Here is a 22,510-nt window from a genome sequence, read left to right as displayed (position 1 = left end):
TTTGAAGCACTTTGAATTTTGATCACCATCATCAGAGAATGTCATCATATGTGACATGTCAAATCTCTCCTCAGTTGGTGAGAATGACCATTAAGTGATTACCTAGGAAGTTTCTAGTTATATGAGCACTTCTGTAAGAAAATATATATATTGTGGAATTACAGGGCTAGGGCATAATATAAAAACCTTATGAGACAGCTTCCAGCCATATATCCTGCACACTGCAACTTTTTGAATTGATTACACTGGTATCGTGGGTTCTATAAAGTTGATTAAAAAAAGAAACTAACAGTTATATCTGATTCTCCAGAGAGCATTATCATTCACTGGTACAAATATTTTTCTAAGAATTTTCCTTTCAAAAGCTGAAATCATATCATATATTCTCCACCCTTGCTTGTAAATATCCAATTTCAAATCAATAAATTATTGATTTATATATATAGTATTACTTTAGTCTTTCAGTGAATATCTTTTGAACCGAGTACACATGAGAGAGAATAGGAAAGCCTGATTACCTCTATTTAATTCTGTACTTCTACCATCAAGTAGTGATCATTACTTGTAAATATTTAAATTGTTTCACTTTTTCAGTTTCAAGATTCCCAATTTTCACACTTGTGATACTTCCTGATATTAATCATTTTTGTTTGTTAATTTTTAGTCCTATCTCTTCTATTTTTTCTAGATCCAAATACATTTCTTCTGCTTTCTGTTTGTTTCTTGATATTTTAATCTCATCTACATCTGTTACAATCTACATTGATTTGTTTATTGCAGTGTGTCTAGAATGTATTGGCAACGATTGGATAGTGTATTTTAAAGATAAGTTAAAAAGTATTGGAGCTACACCATCATCTTGTTTAAACCTTTGATTTGTTGGAAAGGGACCTTCTAGATCATTTTGTATTTTAAGCTGTGCATTCAAATTTTCCATTGTTAAGCTTGTAAGTCATAATCTGGTATTCTATATCTGATTTTCCAAAGCATATGTTAATGTCATATAATTTTCCTTTGTTAATGCTGTTATATGCTTATTGGAAATAAACAAAAATAAACAAAAATGAATATTTATATCAAATTCCCCAAACTTGACTAATCATTGTTTAACTAAACTGCTTGGAAAGGAGTCAGTGAACATCCCCATGGGCAGCAACATGCCGTGTAATGAGTCACCTGTTTCTTGCCAGCATAAATGGAGGAATGTTGGAAATAAACAAAAATCAAATGAATATTTATATCAAATTCCCAAAACTTTTCTAATCATTGTTTAACTAAACTGCTTGGAAAGGAGTCAATGAACATCCCCATGGGCAAGGTGCATCATGCCATGTGATGAGTCACCTGTTTCTTGCCAGTATAAATGGAGGAATATGATGCTCCCAAGTCAGTGCGTCTGTGTCTGTGTGAAATGGCTGTGAGAAGAAAACTGATGGAGTTTGAAAGAGGTGTAGTGATAGGATGCCATGTGCTGGCCTATCTGTTTGGCAAATTGTTGACAAATTGTGCCATCCTTAGTCAACAGTCAGTGATGCCATACTGAGATCGAAGCAAAAGGAATCGATTTCAAGTGCAACATGCAGTGGACGATCCACTATACTCACTGAACATGACTGTAGGGTGCTACAAAGGATAATATGTAAAAACTGACATTCATCAGCCAACACTTTGAGTGCAGAATACCAGGCATCGACTGGAACATGAATCTACACAAAAACATGGATTTCCATGTTAGGACTGCAGTAGGTAAGTCCACATAAGCCCCAAGTTGCAATCATTGCAGTAAAAGAAGGTCCCATATCTTATTAAGGTGTGTGCAATGGCTGTTTGTTCCTCACACTATGGTGTCTGTTGATTTCTTTCCAAGTAGTGTATATGCATCCACTCAATTATCAATTTGTCTTTTCTGAAATTTTCTTGGTAGAACCAGTTATTTTCTCTATAAATGAATTTCATTTATTCTTTCAATATAGACATAAATGTTTTGTATGCTGTACATAACAGATTAATACCTCTAATTTTTCTGCACATCAGCTTCTTTCTCTCTTCTTTTGCCATTTTTTCTTTATTCTGTATGGTTAAAATCAATTCATATATTCTGTCTTCTAGTTTCTTTCCCCTTACATTCAGTACTTCTGCAGGGATTTTGTCTATTCCTAGGGATTTGTTGTTTCTGAGTGAATGTCCTTAAACTCTCACCTTATTGGTGGTTCTACAGAATCATCTTCTTCGATAGTAGATGGTATATAATTTTGAGTTGTAAAGCTAACATTTTTATTCAGCAGTCATGATAATATTATCTCTATATGTTTTTTTTTTTCCCCTTTGTTTGTTAGTATGTTTCCTTGTCCATCACCACATATATCTAGCCATGGAATATATTCTCATTTAATTTGATCGATTTTATTATATTGGTGCTACCTGGGAACTATTCAAGAACCATCTAACAGAAGGAGTGTTTAAATCTATTCCATGCATCGGAAAGTTTTAATGGATAAACAGATATTAAGCATGTGCAGTCTGGAGGATGAAGGCACTGTGCAGGCAGCATGAGATGATGAAGAATAAACAATAGAATGAGGAGTACAAAGAACAGGCTGAGAAGATGAGTGGGTTGGTAAGGATAGCAAAAGTGTAATATAAGCACCAGTTACTAATGCAGTAAATATATATATATATATATATATATATATATATATCTTGCCAATTGAAGAATGAATGATTATGAAAGGATGATATTGAATGGTGAAAATGGTAAAAGGATGAACAGTAACTGTTGTGAGGACATAGTTGTTGTTAAATGAGCAGTATGGAGAATGCAATATGATCATTACAGGGAGATACTGACTGAGTGAGTAGGAGGCAAAATATGGGGAATTGAATAAACTTTATTCATTATAAAAATCATGGAAAGAACTATCATGTTAACATAAAACTTCAGTTTAATATAAATCAAAATAATCACTTAACATTTCGACCTTCACATTAAGGTCATCATCTAGATATACATATATATACACATATATATATATATATATATATATGTATATCTAGACACACACACACACACACACACACACACACACATGTTTATACTCCAGATGATCTTAATGTGAAGGTCGAAATGTCAATTAATTAGTTTGGTTTATATTAAACTGAAGTTTTACTTTAACACAAACGTGTGGAAAGGCTTATGTGTTCGTCATACATGTTCGATTGAATTTTGACGGTATAGATGCAAACACAGGTTGATAAGAAAATAACTATTTATTGACTTAATTGCTAATATTTCGGTGGTATTCTATCCAGCATCTTCAGAGCACACAGACAAAGTTTATTACAGTAGTGAGCAGGGACAAGCCAAGGGTATTTGCCATCCAGGTGCAAACTTTTATCGGCCAACCCTTAAAAAAAATAATTAAAAGAAATTGCACGTAGCATTTACTACAATAAATAAAATAACAATTTATGCAAACCAAAAGTTACATGTCTTATTTATTAAAAACACAGAATACATAGTTTTGTATAGTTATTTTTAAAATTTTTCAAAAACAAACAAAAAAGAACAATTATTTCTTAATATAAACAAAGATTAATGCACATGCCTTTTTTTTATGTAAAATTTACCGGACGTGATTTTTTGTAGCAAAATCATTTATTATATCTTCCATATCTAAATTAGTAGCAATTTGATTTTCTATGCTAATAAGACTTAAATTGTTGAGTCTATCCTGTGTCATTGTACTGCGGAGATGATTTTTTATAATTTTCAGCATTGAAAAGGATCTTTCGCCAGTTGCAACAGTCGTATTGTTAAATAAATTCTATTAATATAGTTATTAATATTATATTAGTTAAATTTTACGATGTAGGATATACCAAGAAATCAATATTATTGCTATTAATGATTATACTGCATTGTAGCTGCATAAAATAAATATTTGATATTTGTTTCTTGCCACCCTATCAATGTTGCTGCCCGGGTGCAGTGCACCCTCGGGCTGGCACGGCCCTGGTAGTGAGTATAACCACAATCCAGTATAACAATGGGACTAGTATGAGCAATTGTAGTGAGCAACACAAAGACTAAAGTCCTAATTAGGTGCTATTAATTTGGTCTTAGGATGACTGTCTCCCAAATCTTTGGTAGATTTATGCAGCCATACTCGTTGAGGTTTGGAGTGTGTTTCAAGGCTTCTGTTGATTCCAGGAACAACCTGACTTGTAAAAGCTTCTGTGCAGCTCTTTTTTTTTTTCCAATCAATTGGAGACAGTCATCCTAAGACCAAAGTAATACCCACTTCCCCCCCCCCCCCCCAACTTAGATGGCACCTAGTTAGGACTTTAGTCTTTGTGTTTCTCGCTACAATTGCTCATACTAGTCCCATTATACCGGATTATGGTTGTCTCGCTACTGTAACAAATTTTGTTTGTGTGCTCTGAAGATTCTGGATAGAATACCAGCGAAATATTAGCAATTAAATCAATAAATAGTTATTTTCTTATCAATCTGTGTTCGCATCTATATCGTTAAAATTCAATCAACATGTTACTTATGTAACTTGTTGATTGAATGTAACCTGTTATTTTTATGTAACCATGAAGGAAAGGAGTAAACTTTGTTTAATAAGACTGTAGGACTTAGTGATATATTTATTGTGTATCTTGAGGGAATGTGCTAAGTTGATATCTACCTTGACATACTTGTTAATTGTGAGTCTTACATGGGTAAGTTCCAAAAGGAGTGGAAGGAAGTCTAGATTGTCTTTTCATAAAGGAAGTGATAACAATGAAGTTTCACATTATAGACCAATCTGTGTGTCTGGTGTTGTGGTTAAAGTGTTGTAGAGGTTAGTAAGGACCAAGATGCAGAATTGGATTAACAACAGTGGCATTCTCCTTGAGTAATTCACTTATTTATTATAATAAGGTGACAGGTGCATTGAAAAAGGGAGATGCATACACAGTAGTATACTTAGATTTTGCAAAAGTTTTTGATAGATTGTGTCATGATAAGTTGATAGTTAAATTGGAATGGATCGGATAATAGATTAGTGCATTGGATTGGACATTGGCTATCTGATAGCTGTTGGGAATTTTGTTTATGGGGGAGCAGTATCCTCTTCTAGGATACTGCTCCCCCATAAACAAAATTCCCTAAAACTTCTGTTTTAGGGTTACTGCTGTTGAACTTGTATATTAATAATATTCGGGAAGGTTTTATTGGGATATTCAGTCGTTTTCCAATAATGCTAAGTTGGGAAGTGCTATGAGGAGTAGAGCAGATGGTGTGGCTTTACAATAAGACTTGGATACAAATACACTGAGTGAATGGGCATGCCAATGTGATTGCCAGTTCAGTGTTGCAGTAAGGTTTAAAATTCAGAAAACAAAGATGGGATGCAAAACAGCATGCAGTTGATGGTTAAATATTGGAAAAGGTCAAGGAAGTGAGACGTGTTGGAGATGATGATGGATAGGGACCTAAATTTAGAGGACACATTGCTAAAATTATAAGAATGGCACAGGGAATTCTGACGGTAATGTGAAGGATGCAGACTTGTAAGGAGGTTATGGTTCTACTATTGAATGTGGTCTTGGTAGGCCACATATGGACTACTGTGCACAGATTTGGTTACCCAGTTTTCAAAAGGATGAAGAGATATTGGAGAGGATCAAGAGATAATTGATTAAGGTGTTTCCTGGTCTCTGGAATGCTGAATATGAAGAAAGATTGAGAAAATTCAGTTTGCAGAGTCTAGTTAGATAGGAGGAGGTCAGGCTTCTATGATAGTGACATGAGTTAGTGTTTTTTTTTATCTGATTAACATTGAAGTTCTTCATAGAATAGTGGGATATGGGAGGGAGTAACAGGATGTATTCTCTAAAAGTTGTATATAATGAGGGTGTGAGAAAAGGAGTGAGAATTAGGTATTTTGCATTGAGAGTTGTGAATGATTGGAATGCATTGCCTTATGGTGCATTCCAATGATTCACAGTGCAGAGAATATGAATATTTTAGACAGTTTCATGAGTCTCTCTTTGTATGTGTGATAGGGATCTCACACAATAAGTTTTTGACTCCATGAAGGTCTGAAGATTATGTCGATGATGAAAATATTTGTGTCGATATGGCCAGTATATTGACAAAATCTAGACATCCTGAGTGCAACAATCTACCTAAAGAAATGTCAGTTTTAAAGAAAGTTTTGCAACAACAAAACAGAGTTACCACCAAAGCAGATATGGATAATCTAATTAACATAATGAGTCAAACAGAATATAATAGAAAAATAAAAAACATTCTAAAAACACTTTCCTGTGTAACAGATTTCACGTTAAGATCCTATTAAATCTAAAAAGGAAAAAAGTGTATAAATTATTATCTATTTATTTATTTTTAAATTTATATCTTGCCTAAAAGAAATTACCAAAAGACTAAAAGTTTAGGATGATACAGCAAGTTTTGATATATAGTGCCTTAAAAATTCATCCCATCCCCTCATCAGTAGTTTATAGAATAGACAGTCAATGCAGAAATTTGTCAAACAGTTAATAAAATTACTTTTCCCTTCACAGACAACTTTCCCTCTTTTATTAAAAATTTGATTCATGTTAAAATCTTAACTTAAGATTTAGATATCAGTCAGCTTTCGTATTACTTTATTATATACTTTTACAAGGGTGGTCTGAAAAGTTCTTGGCCTAACAATGAACATACGAATTTATAATTTCAAAATTATTTTTATATTTCTAACATAATCTCATTTAAGACTAATGCATTTATTCCAGTGATGCTCCAGTGCATTTTCCTGTCCCAGTAGTGGTTCTCACTTAGATCTGCAAAATACCCCTCTACAGCTGCAATCACCTCTTGATTCGAAGGAAAATACTGCCCAGCAAGGAAGAGTTTTAGGAAGAGATAGAAGTCAGAGGGAGCCAAATTTGGGGAATAGGGTGGATGTTCCAACAATTCATAGTGCAGATCCCTTAATTTTCCCATTGCCAAAACACCTTTGTGGGCAGGTGCATTGTCCTGATGAAAGATGATTTTTTTTCTTCTGGATCTTTTCTCATGAATTTTTTTGCCTAGTCTGGTTAAAATATCAGAATAATATTCCACAGTCATTGTTTTACCCTTTTCAAGATGATTAATAAACAAAATGCCTTTAGCATTCCAAAACACTGATGCCATGACCTTGTCTTCTTTGGCACTGAACAACCGGTCCACTGTTTTGACTGTTGCATGGATTCTGGTGTGTAGTGGTGAATCCAAGCTTCATCCATAGTAATAAATTGACGCACAAAATAAGTTTTATTCTTGTTAAAACACTCCAAGTGCTGTTCAGAGATTTTCATGCAAGTGCATTTTTGATCTGCTGTGAGCAAGCATTTCACCCATCTTGCGCAAAGCTTTTTCGTATGCAATTCTTCATGCAAAATATATCCTATGCATTCTTTTAAAATGTGATAGTTTCAGCAATTTCACGCACTTTGACTTGCCGGTTATCCAATGCCATACCATGCACTTGATCAGTGATTTCTGGTGTTGTTACTTTTTCGACTTTCTTCATGTGGCTCATCTTCAAGGCTGGTACAGTCACGTTTAAACTAGGCAGCCTATTTCTTAATTGTGGAGAACGAAGTCAAAGAGTGCCTATAAACTTGTTTAAGTTAAGAGATATTACATCCCATATCGTTTCTTAGCCGAATAAGAAACTCAAAGAGTTTCATTTCGGCGATTCCAAGCATAAGCAAATATCTGGATACTGCAGCAACTGACCCTTAAGGTTGTGCAAGCTGAGGCAACTCATGTCAAAGGTGGAGCAAGCTCCGATCACTATTCTTGATATTTACCCATAATGTGAACTTAGCTCCTAGGAGCTGCCTATAAACGTTTATGAACTGCGAATGAATTTCTTTTGGCATTGAACTTCTTTTACAAAGAATTTTATAACCGCACGATACTCAATTTTATCCATTTCAAGGCATACAGACAGCACTTTTGCTTCAGACAGCTGTATAAAACAAACTACTTGATAGAATGACTTGCAATTTCACATGGATGCTTATGACAGATATACCAACTTAGAAAAAAAAAAAAAAACCTTGCCAATAGTGTTGCCATTTATGGTCGAGGCCGAGAAAACTTTTCAGACCATCCTCGTATTAAATCTGGAAAATATTTGCAGTTTAACAACTTTGCAATATGATTTCCCCCTCCCCACCTCTTATCTGCTGCTTCATCCCTTTTTCTCTTTTTTACAGTTACACTATTTAGTGTTATCTGAAGTTGAAGAAATGTACAAAGAAAAGGTAAGTGAAAAAAAAAGTTTTCTAAATGTGTGAAATTCATCATTCTCTGTGTCCTTCATTAAATATCATCATTTTATGGAATTGAAAGGTTCAGTATTAGTATTAGACAATCAGTCATTGTAGCTTGGTTTATTTCTTAATTTTCACTTGTGAATATCAGTTCACTTTTAAATGGAATTCTATATATATGTATTTCCATATTCATGAAATGTGGAAAATACATATTTAAATATTTTTTATTTATTAAAGAAAATAATTTCATTGCAATGCAGTTATTATATAAGTATGCAATTTTCAATTTCTCTCCCCCACCAACCCACCCACCCACCTACATTCATTTTTTATTCTGTAATTTGGTATTTTATCAGCTTTTTAGCTGCCAAAGCAACACATGAGTATATCTAATTTTTGAATTATTTTTATTTTTAAGAATTATTTTTCAGATCTGCATTTCTTTCCTTTGATGTTATATATGTGGAACGATTATATTTAATATAAAGACAAAAATAAATTCATATGGAATAAGATAGAAATTAGTCGGAATACTAAATTAGCTGTATACGAGATAGTGTTCAAACCAGTTTCAACTTGTGGATCTGAAAGCTGGGTCATAAGTAAAAGACTTGACCAAAGACTAGAGACTGCAGATATGTGAGTCCTGAGAAAGATTAGAGGCATGAAGAGATTGGCATCAATGGCAATATCATATTAAAAACGAGGATATTAGGAAAGAACTTGACATTGTCAGCATCCAGGAATGAGTTAGCAGAGCTAATCTCAGGTGATATGGTCTCTTAAACAGAATGGGCGAAGAAAGATTAGCAAAACAAGTGTTCTCTGCCAGGTTGGCAGGAAAACGACCCAGAGGAAGACCAAGATATAGGTGGATCGATATGGTACAAAGTTCCTTAGACGATAGAAATATAAGATCTGATAATGTTGGAGTCTTGACAAGTAACAGACTGATTTGGAGGAAAATTGTAGATAGGAAGTTAGTAATGATGTAAGTTTTTCATGTAGTAGTATCATATTCTGTACACCCCTTCAGGGTACATGTCAAGAATTTGATGATGATGAGCATAAAGGCAATTGAGAAAAGAAAGAAAAAGAGAAAGTAGTACTTATCAGAACTGATGATTTAATTAGTAACAGATATACTATGAGAGAGGATATGAAAAGCTTTATAGCAGAAGCGAGAAAGTAAAAATGGTTAATTTTTTTACTGAGATATGATAGCAGTGAATTAAGAATCAATGTGAAGGATATGTAGAAAAAAAAATGGGTGCAAGTTTTTGGATGTTAGGAGGTGTGTTTTGTATTTGTATAAGAGACACAGCCTGCATAGAAATAGATTTGACATCAGATGCTTAGAGAAATTATTTATTGGAACAAGACCTAATGCATAGAATCGGGGACACCAGATCATTTTGGGAAGAACACTTAACATGTGTATGTAATTTCACCAAGGATGTACAGACATAATAGTGATATGAATATCAGTGAACACAGGTAGCAATCTGCTGAAGGGGTGGACTCTCCTTGGATTCTGGCAGATTGTGTGTGTGTGTAGAAAAGAAAAAAAATGTTGCCCAACTGTGCCAAGCAGAATGTAGATTTAAGTATAAGAGATGCAGAAAAGAGTTGCACATATTGGGATTATGGCAAGGAGGTAACTTAATATGTCCATATGCAAGCCGTAGGAACATTAGAAATATGGATGCAGCAAATATTCTGTTTAGCTTTGATATTTGGCTGGTTTGGTCTGTTTTTCAGATATTCAGCTTCAGCTGAATGAGTAAAAAGATTTAGTATTTAGCCAATAATATGGAGTTAAACAAATATCCAATTGTCTAGTAAATTTTCTGGAGCACTTCATTGAGGAATCATTATCTGTAAATAATGGTTCCTCTAACTTTCTTGCCAAATCCAATCCTTCTGTTAATTTCTTTAAACTGAATTCTTTAACTTATTCATCACAATCTTTGGCAAAACTTTCCCTGCCATTTAGTTTGAAGGCATCTATTAACTGTACCAGTTCCTCCTCATTTAAATCTATTTCCTCATCAGTTAATTCACTAATTTCATTTTCAACCATATCGTAAAAGCCCTGTAAGTGGCCATTACTATAAAAATTAAATTTTTACATAAAAAAGCATTAGATATTAATTATGTATATAATTCACCAGAAAATAAAATGCCCAACTTGAGATTAACATACTTATGATTTTTAATGCGCTTTGCCAGCAAAAAACAAAGACAATTTTCAACCATAAACACTTTATACTGTAAACATGATGCACATGCATGCTAAAGAGTATAATATAAATTCACTATTTATACCTACATGCGCGATATGGGCAGACGCAAATTTAACAAAGATAAAATTTGATTTTTAAGTCGCGGGGCAAAAAATATATGGAAAGATAAAGGGTTACAATTGTAGACCACGTTATATTGAAACCGCATTGTATAAATATCGCGCTGTACAAGTTTTACTGCAATTCGTAGACTGCCTTATATCGAAACCGCTTTGTATAAGTGCTGCGTTATACGAGGGTTACCTGTACTTTTCTATGATCTGTCTAAGCAAAGGATCTGATCTTTGCTACCCTTACCTTTCCTAAAGCCTCAGGCATCTGTTCTTCAACTTTGGCCTCAATCCTATTTAGAACAATCTTTAATGAAATCTTGCTTGCATGATATACTAAATTAATAGTTCCATAGTTCTTGCGATCCTTCATATCTCCCTTGTAATCAATATGTGAAACACTTTTATCCATCCACCTCCAGTAGCCTTAATTAATTATGCTGGGATTCAGTCTACACTTGGTGCCTAATTACTATTAATCTGTTTATCTGCTCTATCAAACTCATGCCTAAGTGGTGTAGGTTCCAAATTAAAATTTTCCTAGGAAGAGGGCTCTTCTGAATTTTCTTTATTGTTGTACAGTTCCTGATGGTATTCTTTCCATCTGTTTTTCATTTCCAGTTCTTCTGTTAGTACTACTACATTCCTGACTTTGATAAGAATCAATTTGGGATTAAACTTGTGCTTCAGGTCATGAACTAAATGAAACATCCTTTTATAATTGTGCCTCCTCATCTGGAACTCTATCTCTTCACATTTTTTAGTATAAAACTTGTCCCACCTGATGGCTCTTCTGGCTTCTCTATGTAATCTTTTATATTCTTCGGTTCCCTGTGTATCTGTGTTTCTCCAACTTCTTTCGATTAGATCTTGCATTGAATCTGATACCCATTGGTTCCTTGGTCTTCTTATTGAACTAAGATACTTCTTGGCTCTATCCTTTATTATAACCTTCACTCCTTCCCAAAGGATTTCTGGTGAGATTTCTTCACTAGTCTCCAGAAACTTTTCTAATCGAATTGATGTTTCTTCTGTGAACTCACTAGAAATTACTTTGACATCCAGTCCAGTGGGATGTGCCGGACTTGGAAGGTTTTGGAGTCTTAGTCATACCAGTTGTTGGGCTGTACCACTGTTTGTTCCAGGACAAGTTTGCACAACAGAGCTGCTTGGCTTCCACCATTGGAGAACCAGGATCTAATCAATCTGATGCCTTGATCTATCACTGTTATTGTCCAAGTATAGATCTGTCATGGGTGTTTCTGGAAGCAGGTATTGGTAATAACTGATCTGTTAGTATGGGCAAATCATGATAGTGTTTCCCACTTTTGCATTAAAACCCTAAGATGTAAAGTACATCTCTTCTTTGTAGACAGGCTATATGTTGTACTATACTATACTGCACTGCACTACACTGGATGTTTCATGAGGTGTAGTAAGTATTTTGGTAGGTGGTAATATCAATTATTCTTAGTAAAAAAAGTTCACATGAAAATGCATCCAGTTGTCAACAGGTGCTGAGATATAGCTGTTTGAAACTGGCACATACAGCTCTGATGCACATGTAGCTCTCTCTCTAGATCAGGTAACCAGCACACAGCTCTCTGAATCAGATGTCACCAAGAAGCAGTTATGACCTGAGACAGTTTCATATTAGAAGTGTTGTTAAGAATACTGCACATCTTTATACATGCTGAATATGGTGATAGGGTGTTCATTTATGGTTTTTGTAATGGAAGTGCAGTTGCTGTTTGTAGGGAACACTGTCAATGGTTTCCCAACTGCAGCGTACCAGATTCAAGAATGTTTATTAGTGTTTACAACAAACTGCATGAGACTTGATGCTGTGCCCAGCAGTCATATTTCTTCTGAATGTGGAAATGAACAAAACGTGGATGAAGTTGAACACATTCTTCAGTCTGTGGAATGTAGTCCCACTACAAACACATGGAGAATTTCTGCGCATATTGGTGTTCCACACACAAGTAAGGTGAACATTATGCGACTAAGGTTTGTATCCACTACACATACAGCAGGTGCAACACCTCCCAGGAGATGAAGGTAGTCAATTCGATTTTGGTGGGTAAATGCTAACTGCCAATTAATTCAATTAATATTGTCACTGATCAAGCTACTTTCACCTGTGACCGTATCAACAACACCCATAACTGGCATCAGTGATCTGATGAAATCCACATACCACCCTGGAAACAAATTTCCAACATCGCTTCTCTGTAAACGTGTGGTGTAGTATGATTGACGGTCACTTAATTGGGCCTGTTGTGTTACCAAATCATCTTACAGACCCCATTTATCTACAATTTGTGCAAAATGAACTTCCACTACTATTGGAAGATGTTCCCTTGGCTACAAGGATTGATATGTTCTTTTAGCAAGATGGAGCTCTTGCACATAATAGCCATCAGGTGACGGGATATCTAAGTAGATCTTTTCCTGCATGAAGGATCAGCTGCGGTGGTCTCATTCATTGGTCACCAAGCTCTCCAGACCTCACTCTCTTAGATTTTTGTTTGTAGGGATGGATGAAAAGTGAAGTATACAAAGAAATGGTAAATACAAGAGATGAATTAATCACTCGCATTATGGATAATGCTGCCCTCATAAAAGAGCATCAAGAAACTTTGGAAGAACAACTACTACTATTACTACAAGAGTTGCAAGGTCCATTGAGGTTGGTGGTGAAATTTTCAAACATTTATTATGCAGTGTAAATTTCGGTATTTGTCAATTATTTGTGTTTTGTATCATTCAAACAGTCAGTAAATACAAACAATAAATCATGTATCATTCTTCATTACCTCCCATAATACCTCCCACAATACCTCCCAAATACATTGTGGCCTAAAATTTTAGTCATCAGTAACTGAAATCAAGGGTATAGAATCTTTTAAAGGATGTAGTATTTTTAGGAATGACATAATTGTCGGCCTGGTTGACCGAGAGGTTAGCCTATCCGCTCTCCAGCCAAAAGGCTGCGGTTTCGAATCTTGCCATGGGCATGGATGTTTGTGATTCTCTGTGAAAATACTAGGGGATGATGGTGGGCAGTAGATGGTGTTGGTGTAGATGATGAGGTTCACTGTAGTTGGTGAAGATAGAGAGTTGTAGAGTAGGTGCCCTCCCTCAATGAGCCTTTGGACTCCTTGGAGGTGTGAGTAATAATAAGAGTAGCATAGGAAGTGGACTACTACTAATGATATCATTAGATGAATTGAGTCCACTTAGGATAGAAACACTTGAAGTGGAAGCTAACATGGTAAAATATATTGTGAAGTGTTCATTTGTTGGGGATGAAGAAATGCCTCCCAAAATTACCCTGATGAGTAATAAATGGATAATCATTAAGTGACCTAAATTTTCTTACTATTGATTGGGTAGCAGAGAAAACTCATAAGAATGATTGAAGAATTTATTGAGTAGTTGCGAGACAACTTTCTCAAGCTGCATGCGAAAGAAGGAACTCGCAGTCAAAGAGTGATGGATTTGATCATAGCATCAGGTCTCTCAGTTAAAGAAGTGACTGTTTTTTCACCAGTTGGTGATAATGATTGTGCCATACTGATCTGAGAAGTAGCCAATTATATGGATGTTCGAAAAGATAGGTTATATGCTGAACTACAAATCTTGAAAATTATGACAAACTTGGGAGTATACTTTGTTTGGTTTCATGGTATCAGTTGATGAATGGGAAGGATATGCATTAGAGGCTTTGAAAAGATGCTTAAATTATCCAGATTTTAGTTTGTCCCTAGAGTTGAAGATCAGACAGAATGAGAGTGAAATTTGTATGTAATTTTGTTAAACAACAGATCTATAAGATGATGATGTGGGAGGGATATCCTGAGATTAAAAGTGAGTGCAGTTATGGCATGTGCGCGTGCACACACACACACACACAAACACTGACTGATAATATTATCCACGATCACAATAAGTGGATAATATTATCAGTTGGCTATTCTTATCAAAATCAGTCAGTCCCAAAACTTTCCATTTAAAATGAATTACAATAATACATCTATTATAATCAGTTCTGGTTATTATTATCAAAATCCTTGAATGTTTAGCCTTTTGCATCTCAGAATTAAGAACTTTTAGGGTCAATCAAGAGAAAATTTGACAAAGAACATATATTGAAATCTAACTTTTATGTTAATCTATGTTTAAATCTTCTTTTAATCTTATTCTTCTGTAAATCTTATATTTTCCAGCCATATGTAGGTGGGTATAAAGTCGAATTGTGATTTTTTTGAGTTCATTTTGGTGCTCTCTTTCCATAAATGCTCATTAAAACAGCCCTTAGCATTATGGCAGATTGCAAGTAAAAAATGTAACGATTTTTCTTTTCAAGAAAAGCAAAAAAATTTTTGAGTGCTATGATCAATTGCCCAAAATGAGTCAGTGTAGTGCGGCTGTACATTTAAAAATTTCACAACCCCTCTTGTGTAAGCTCTTAAAATATTGTATATGCCACATTGATACATCACAGAAACGAGCATTCATTATTTCAGCTACAACATCTACATCTGATATTATGATAGCATCTGCAATTCAGTAAAGTTATTCTTCCACATTTATTCTTACTTGCAATTTAATGATAAAATTATTTTCAGTTGCTAGCTGTGCAGCCAATTTCTTTTCATACTCTAACTTAGCCTTCTGTACAATCCTCTTAATCTTCTAGACTGAGCCCCCCCGCCCCCCCCACACAGTAGATGCTGCTTATAGTGATTACTTTGGGACAGTCTTTTTTCAATAACAATAACTAGCTGATTACATTAAGCAAAGGATATAAAAAAATGCATTGTTTATTTTAATTTATTGTTATAAACAACGACATAAAATTTATTTTAAAAACTTATCTAGTGTTGTCTGTTGTGTGTTTGAATATAGCAGTTCATAAATAAATTGTTCATACTCATAATGCCTTTAAAAGTTTGTCGCTCTATGTTGCACACTGCGAGAAAGTATTCATAGAGCTTCTTGCATCTGGGCATTGGTTGGAGGAGCTTCTATAATTTTTTCTTCTGTACTTACATTAGGTTCACTTTCTTCTACTAGTTTAACGTTCTCATCAGAAGCAGTTTGACATATTTCTGACACTGTCATTCTAGCCACCATTTCAACTTTGTTATCAATATTCAACCAATTTTCAAAATCTTCTTTTGACATCTGGGGGTTTATCAAAAATTTCATTTGTAAGATATTCAAATTCTTTGGAAGAAGGAGTTTCAGAGTTTGATTTAAAAAATCCACCTTTTTTGGAAGCAGTTTTCAATAGTCTTCTCTGAGACACTTTGAGACTCTCCATGACATTGCTACCAAATGCAATGCATCAAGAAGGTAAATCTTTTTTTTGCAATTGTACTTGCATATAATCTTTTATATAATCTAGTTCAGCTATAATTGTTGCACTAACTTCCCTGCCATAATACGCTTGAAAAGCTTTTATGATGTCTTGGTCACATGATTGAATTAAATGTAGTGTTCAAATAAAAGAAGATTACTTTGGAGTTCTTTAACGATAAATCGTTTGTGTGTGCAGTGCAGATGTCTACTAACAAGACAATTTTCGCTTTAATTTAAGATCCCAATTTAAGTAACCAATTGTTGAAAATGCCATTAGTCATTCAAGCATTTGCACTAGAACAGTGGTTAACAGGCAAATTTTGACACCTTTATAACACAAAGGATTTTTACTTTTTCCAATCACTAGGATACCTTTAAAACACAGAGGATTTTTTACCCTTTTCCAATGACTAGGAGCTCTCGTTTCTCACTTTTCATATTAGCACAACAAAGAACTGTCACTCTCTCTTTTAAAGATTTAAATCCTTTAGTACTTTGCTTTTTAAACAAATAAGTATGCTCAGGCATTTCACGAAAATAATCCTGTTTTGTCTGCATTGTAAATATCCTTGGGAGAATATTGAGCAATAATTTTTGGCTGCTCGGTCTTAATCCATGCATTTAAAAAAAAAAAAAAAAAAAACAGCTCTTTTTTCTTCACCATGAATACACTTTATACACAATATTCTCTCACTTTTTCCACCTGTTAAACCATCCATCAGTTGCGGTGAAATTTTCTTTGCCCATTGTTTTGCTAGTTCTTCTTGCAAAACAATGGGCAGAGGTACACGAGAATCAGCAAACAATTCAGTTAAGAATTCAGCAATAGGGACAGGTATCAGCAAGTATGATAAAAGAATTTTCTGAACTGTCTAGGCTGTTGACATGTTTATATAATTTGATTCTTAGCTCAGGAAAGATACTATAGTAATGGAAAGAATCTATGATAATCCCATCACTGAAGGATGGTGCAAAGACTGATGGGTCTAACTATTCATCTGTTGGTATCTGCGGAGTAACTGTAAAGTTTTTAGAGAAGTTGGTAAGAATTTGCACACAAAAATGAGAGGGGGGGACAAACAAGATATACTTTGCAAAGAGCAGCATGGTTTTATTCAAGAGAGGGGGGGGGATCTGATGATACAAAGATAGGTAACAAAAATCAAAGAAGCTACTGATGTACAGCATTTACAGGGTGATTTACAGCATTTAATAGGCATATCTAATGGCTATCAGTTAATTAGAGTAATATAAAGTCAGGCATTTTGCAATATCTGACATCATATAATGGTGGATTGATAAGCATTTTTCCCTTTTAAAAGTTCTTAGAACTTTACTCAGTCTACCCCTGTGCAAGCTTTGCCTCATGGGTTTCAACTTGATAAAGTACTGTGGAAATGCTTAAAACAGGAGTTAACAAAGATGATATTGAGAATACGGAATTTCAGATTGCAAGGATAGATGGAGAGTATGAGGACTGCAGGCACTGATAGAAGAAGGTGGAGTAATACGTAACCCACCGTAACTCATCCTCAACTACATTTAGCACACTATACTGTGCTCAATGTAGTTGATGATAGAATGTTTTTTAATAACATTTTTATTCTGCTGTTCAGAAAGAACATGTAATGAGTAAATATTAATTTCCTGAATAAAAGTGAATTCTTTTATGTATTATTACAAGTGGGCTGCATCTATTGATGTCTGACAAAATACTAGAATATTTCACATATCTATTATTGATAAAACAGAAGAGCCTCTGACAAAAAGGTGCAACTAATTTAGATTTGATGCATCTTTTTGAAAGGGTGAATAATTCCAAAGATGATGATGATCAGTAGACTAGATGGTCTAAACCATCGTAGAATCTTTCCCCCCCCCCCCCCCCCCCATGCTTTACTGTTGGAACCACACATTCCTGATTATAGGCTTCCTTGTGTGTTCTTCAAACATAAACTCATCCTGTTGTAGGAAATAGCATGAAGGTCAACTGATCTGACTATATCTGATTTCCAGTTTTCTAATGTCCAGATTTTGATGTTCATGACACCATCATTTATGCATCTGAGCATTATTTTCAGTGGTTTTAGCAATTGCAGCTCTGCTGTGAATATTGGATTTATGAAGCTCATTCTCAGGCATTTTTGTGAGAACAATTCTGCAGGATGAATATTCAGTTCTTCTCTTACCTGTGCTATAATAGTTATGTGATTTTTGGAAATAATCCTTCTCAGTATTTGACAATTTCGTCATTTTTTGATTTTTGCCCACTATTTCTCTTCAATGATGTCTTGCCACAATCTTTGTTTGCTTACATAACCTTAAAATCTGCCAGTCTTGATACGCTTAATAATGTGGCAATTTTTGTCACCGATACACCAACTAAATATGCACCAACAATTTGTCCTATTTCAAAGTTGGACAATTCTTCCATTTTCTAATTTTTTTTTTTTTTTTTTTTTTTTTTTTTTTTTTTTTTTTCCCCATCATGAATTATCTCTTGTTAAAATCGCTAATGCACTTTCTTGAGAACTACAGAGTGTAAACAAAACAAGAACATTCAGTGATGTTACTGCAATTTTTATTTTTTAATTTTTAATGTAACCAACAAATTCTATTCTGAAATATCTTAGTGTTTCCCTTATTTCTTCCACAAATCGCATCATGCTTCTGTAATCAGGAAGGTGTTTTAAGCAGTAGTGATGAATATCACTACTACCTTAAACATCAGTATTTACAATAGCAGCATTTTAGACTACTAATGCTTCATTCTGGTCCATTATTATGTTATAACTATACTGGAGATAGTATAGAAGCAGATGATTAATATGATATAAAAACTGGAATTCTTGGTATGAAGATATTAAGGGAATGTGGTGTACTAATGTCGTGATGGACACACAAGAAGAGGTAACGTAACAGAGATATACCAGTTGATAAAAAATATTTCATATAACAAAAGTATCTGGTAGGAGGGGAAAGAATAAAGGAATCATTTCTGAAAATTGTACAAGTGTGTTAAGGTTTTCATTCAATAAGTAGTGAGTGCTTTGTGTGTGTGTGAATTACTGAATTTAGGGATTTTTATTTATTTTCCAGTATTATGTGACACCTCCAAGAAGTCCAAGGACTCCACTTTGAAGGCATTCTACTCCGCTATACACAACTTGCCATCTCCCCTACTTAATCATCCAACTATTACTACCACAATGACATCACTACCCAACACACAGCATCATGTAGTGTCTCCTACTACTAGCACCAATAGTTTTTTTTGTCTATAAATTGCATATGCTATAATGGGTAATTAGCCTGTATGCAGGATTTAAAACCCAACATTCCAGGATAAAAAAAAACCCCTTCTACCTCTGTATGAGATCAGCCACTCATCTTCAACTGAAAAGGCCAATATAAAAAATTCCTCCCAACATGACAAGAATCAAGCTCAGTCTTTTCCAATTCAAAAGCACAAAATGCTATTGTTCTTCCAATTGTTGCGCTATGGAGGTATTTGTAAGACTGCTTTGAATCCATTCTTGAATGAGTGAACCAGTTCTAAGTGGTTGTGCCACTTAGAACTGGTCAAGCTTTAAGAAATTCAAGTGAGGTGCAAGAAGTTTTAATTTTGGAATCAAGAATTATAAGTAGAATTTGAGTCCTTGTACTCATTTAAGGTTCACATACTCATCATTAAATTCCAAATATTTACCCTTGGCAGGAGATGTACAGGAATAGTATGTAGTACTACATAAAGTTTTATCATTACTAACTTCCAAAAGACATTTTTCATCCAAATTAATCTGTTATTTCTCAGGATTTCGAAATTTCAGATCATATATTTCAGTCTTATAAGGTTATCACTTATCAACTCTTATCAACCCAAATACTAATAAATAAGTGTTTTGCCAAACTATCCATTTCCATTCTTTTTAAATGACCATACCATATGAGATTAGTTCTGATCACACATTTCTGAATGCTACCAGAGTCAAGTTCCTTCCTGATATCCTCATTTTTTAATTTTTTTTAATGCGACTCTGCCATTGGTATCATGTGTTCAATCTCGTATCTTTTTTTTTAGAACATATGTTTTTTTTTATGTATTTCTACCTCCACCTGCCAGATCCATAAATTCATTTGAATTCTGTTATATTTTAGTGTTTTGAATAAACTAATTATAGTTTGACTGTTAACAAGCATTGCTAATTCCATTGTTTATTTCATATTTAATTTTTCATCTTCAATGAAAATTGTTCCTAAATAGCTGAGATGTTTTACTTACTCTGTTTTCTTACTTTACCTTAGATGTTTCCTGAATGCAGGAGATGTTTCCTGTCTATCCTTTTATTGCAGTTTTCATACCAAATTTATTGCAGAAGTTATTCAATTCAGTTAGGTTCTATCCCTTCTATCTACCTATCTCTCTATGTTTCATTTAGCAATTTTTTCAAAATAATTGTCCATACATCTGGAATCTTTGAGCTTTCCTGCAACAAATCCTTTTTACACAACTTTTTCCATTTCTAAGCTTTATTAGTAGCCTCAAGATATTTTGCCACCTACCTGATATTTATCTTCTGTATTCTCACTAAAGAAAGAGTAAAGGACTTCCAATACCTTGGATCGTATATCAGCAATACAAAAAATAATATCAGAAAACATAAACAGCTGGCTTTAGTCTTCCATAACAAACTCCACTCCATCTGGAAATCATCATTAATATCATTAAGGACAAAATTAAGACTATACCATGCAACCAGTAGATCCATCTTCTTGTATGGTTCTCAAACCTGGACAATAGGCACAAAAAAAAAAACTACAGATCTAATTAACTCCTTTGGAACTACATGTCTCAGACTGATCCTTGGATACACCCACCTGGATGGACTGCATCACTAACTCTGCTGTGCTAAATCTGGCTAAGCAAGAACCACTTGTCAATATAGTCAAAAAACTCAACTCAGATGGCTTGGGCATCAACTCAGACATTCTGAAGTCTCGTTGTTTTTGGAATCCCCCATCCTGTACAAACCAGAAGATGGCAAATGCAGTACAAGAAGACCATGCAAACAATTTTGGTAATACATATGTGAAACCATCAGTAGGCTGAACTGCAAAACTTCATCTGACATCTGCCAGTTAACTCAAGATAGAGAGAGACTTGGAAGGCCATAATTTGCAATATTTAATTTTTAATATAAATCTCTTTTCCCTTTTCACATTGTATGATATTGTGAATAAACTATGTATGTATTCTCACCAAAGTTTTTCCATGACTTTTGTTTCATTACTTTTACATATAGCTTCATTTTCTTGTATTTTTTTCTTTATTCCCTCACGACATATGATGATTTGTCTGGTAGAATTTTCAATATGCTGTATATTTTTTCATGAGCACACCTCTTTGTCCACCATGGTGTTGTGATATATCTGTCCTTGCAGAGAGGACTTCAGTACATGCTTCCGGTTTTCTTAGAGTTTCCTCCTCCATGGGAATGAACTGTTTGTAATGGAAGGAACCACCCAATGTATATACTGGCCCTTTTTGTTCTTATTCTCTACTGTGCTTTGGATTTGAGTCTTTATCATTTCAGACTGCCATCACTGGGATCCAATGCCTTGCCACCATGTTTACTGTGAGTGTGTTTTGTGGACATCTGTGAGGGGGGGGAGTCTCCCACTACTTTGACAAGACGGGCTGTCCCGGATGACCCAGCAGGATCAGTCAGTAAGTGGGCTTGCCCATAAGGATGAATAGTGTTGCGGTAAGTCTCCTTTCCTATGTTTTGAGAGGAGTATCCATTCAACCTCTTTTGTTTCTAGTTCTCAACAAGCCATAGGAATATTAACAGAACCATCAACCATAGTAATATTAACTGAATATTAAAATAAAAAAGATAAAGCATCAGAGATAGCAACAAATACACCATCATTCTTTATCTTACATTCACAGGGGAACATCCTCTTGGAAAAATGTAAATTTTTATCCAAAAGGGTTGGCAGGATATCCAGAATCAGTGAAGAAACTCCTTTCCGGTGATATTTACTGAAACAGCAACGGTGACACAATCTAAAACACTACTTCAAGCAACATCTTGTTGGTTGGGAGAAACCACTAGAAAAGTTTAAATTTTTCTAGTGGTGGGATCTTTTCAATGTTTCTGACAAAGAGATCTGATCCAAAATACTCATATGTAGGAATGATCAGTTTCCAACAAGAATATCATCCTCGTATTTAACACACCTAAACCACCAACATCTGTTAAAGCAGGATATCTAATCTTCCCAGTTTTGCTCCACATCCTCAATGTTTGTGCTACATTAATTGTCTGAAATATGGTCATTTTCAAACTGGTTGTTGGCTTTGCCATTTGTGTCCATTGTGGCAGTAAATATCGAGAGAACAAAGATTGTAAAACACTGAAATGGTCTAATTGTGAGGGAGATTTATCAGTG

The 22,510-nt window shown here is 34.6% G+C and overlaps 1 protein-coding gene across 1 annotated transcript in view; it reads left to right on the top strand.

The window, feature by feature from the left end:
- LOC150102348 (poly [ADP-ribose] polymerase tankyrase-like) overlaps positions 1-22,510 on the top strand; it is a 1,002,656-nt gene that overhangs the window by 413,305 nt on the left and 566,841 nt on the right. The window contains 1 exon segment of the mRNA XM_090399561.1: positions 8,269-8,316. Within this exon segment, the coding sequence (XP_090255687.1) occupies positions 8,269-8,316 (48 nt within the window).

Source organism: Typopeltis vanoorti, chromosome 10, assembly GCF_054136105.1.
Source record: "Typopeltis vanoorti isolate ZY-2024b chromosome 10, IOZ_Tvanoo_1.0, whole genome shotgun sequence".
Taxonomy (NCBI): Eukaryota; Metazoa; Arthropoda; class Arachnida; order Uropygi; family Thelyphonidae; genus Typopeltis; species Typopeltis vanoorti.
Note: the sequence above shows the minus strand (reverse complement) of the source record. Positions and strands in the feature narration are given on the sequence as shown.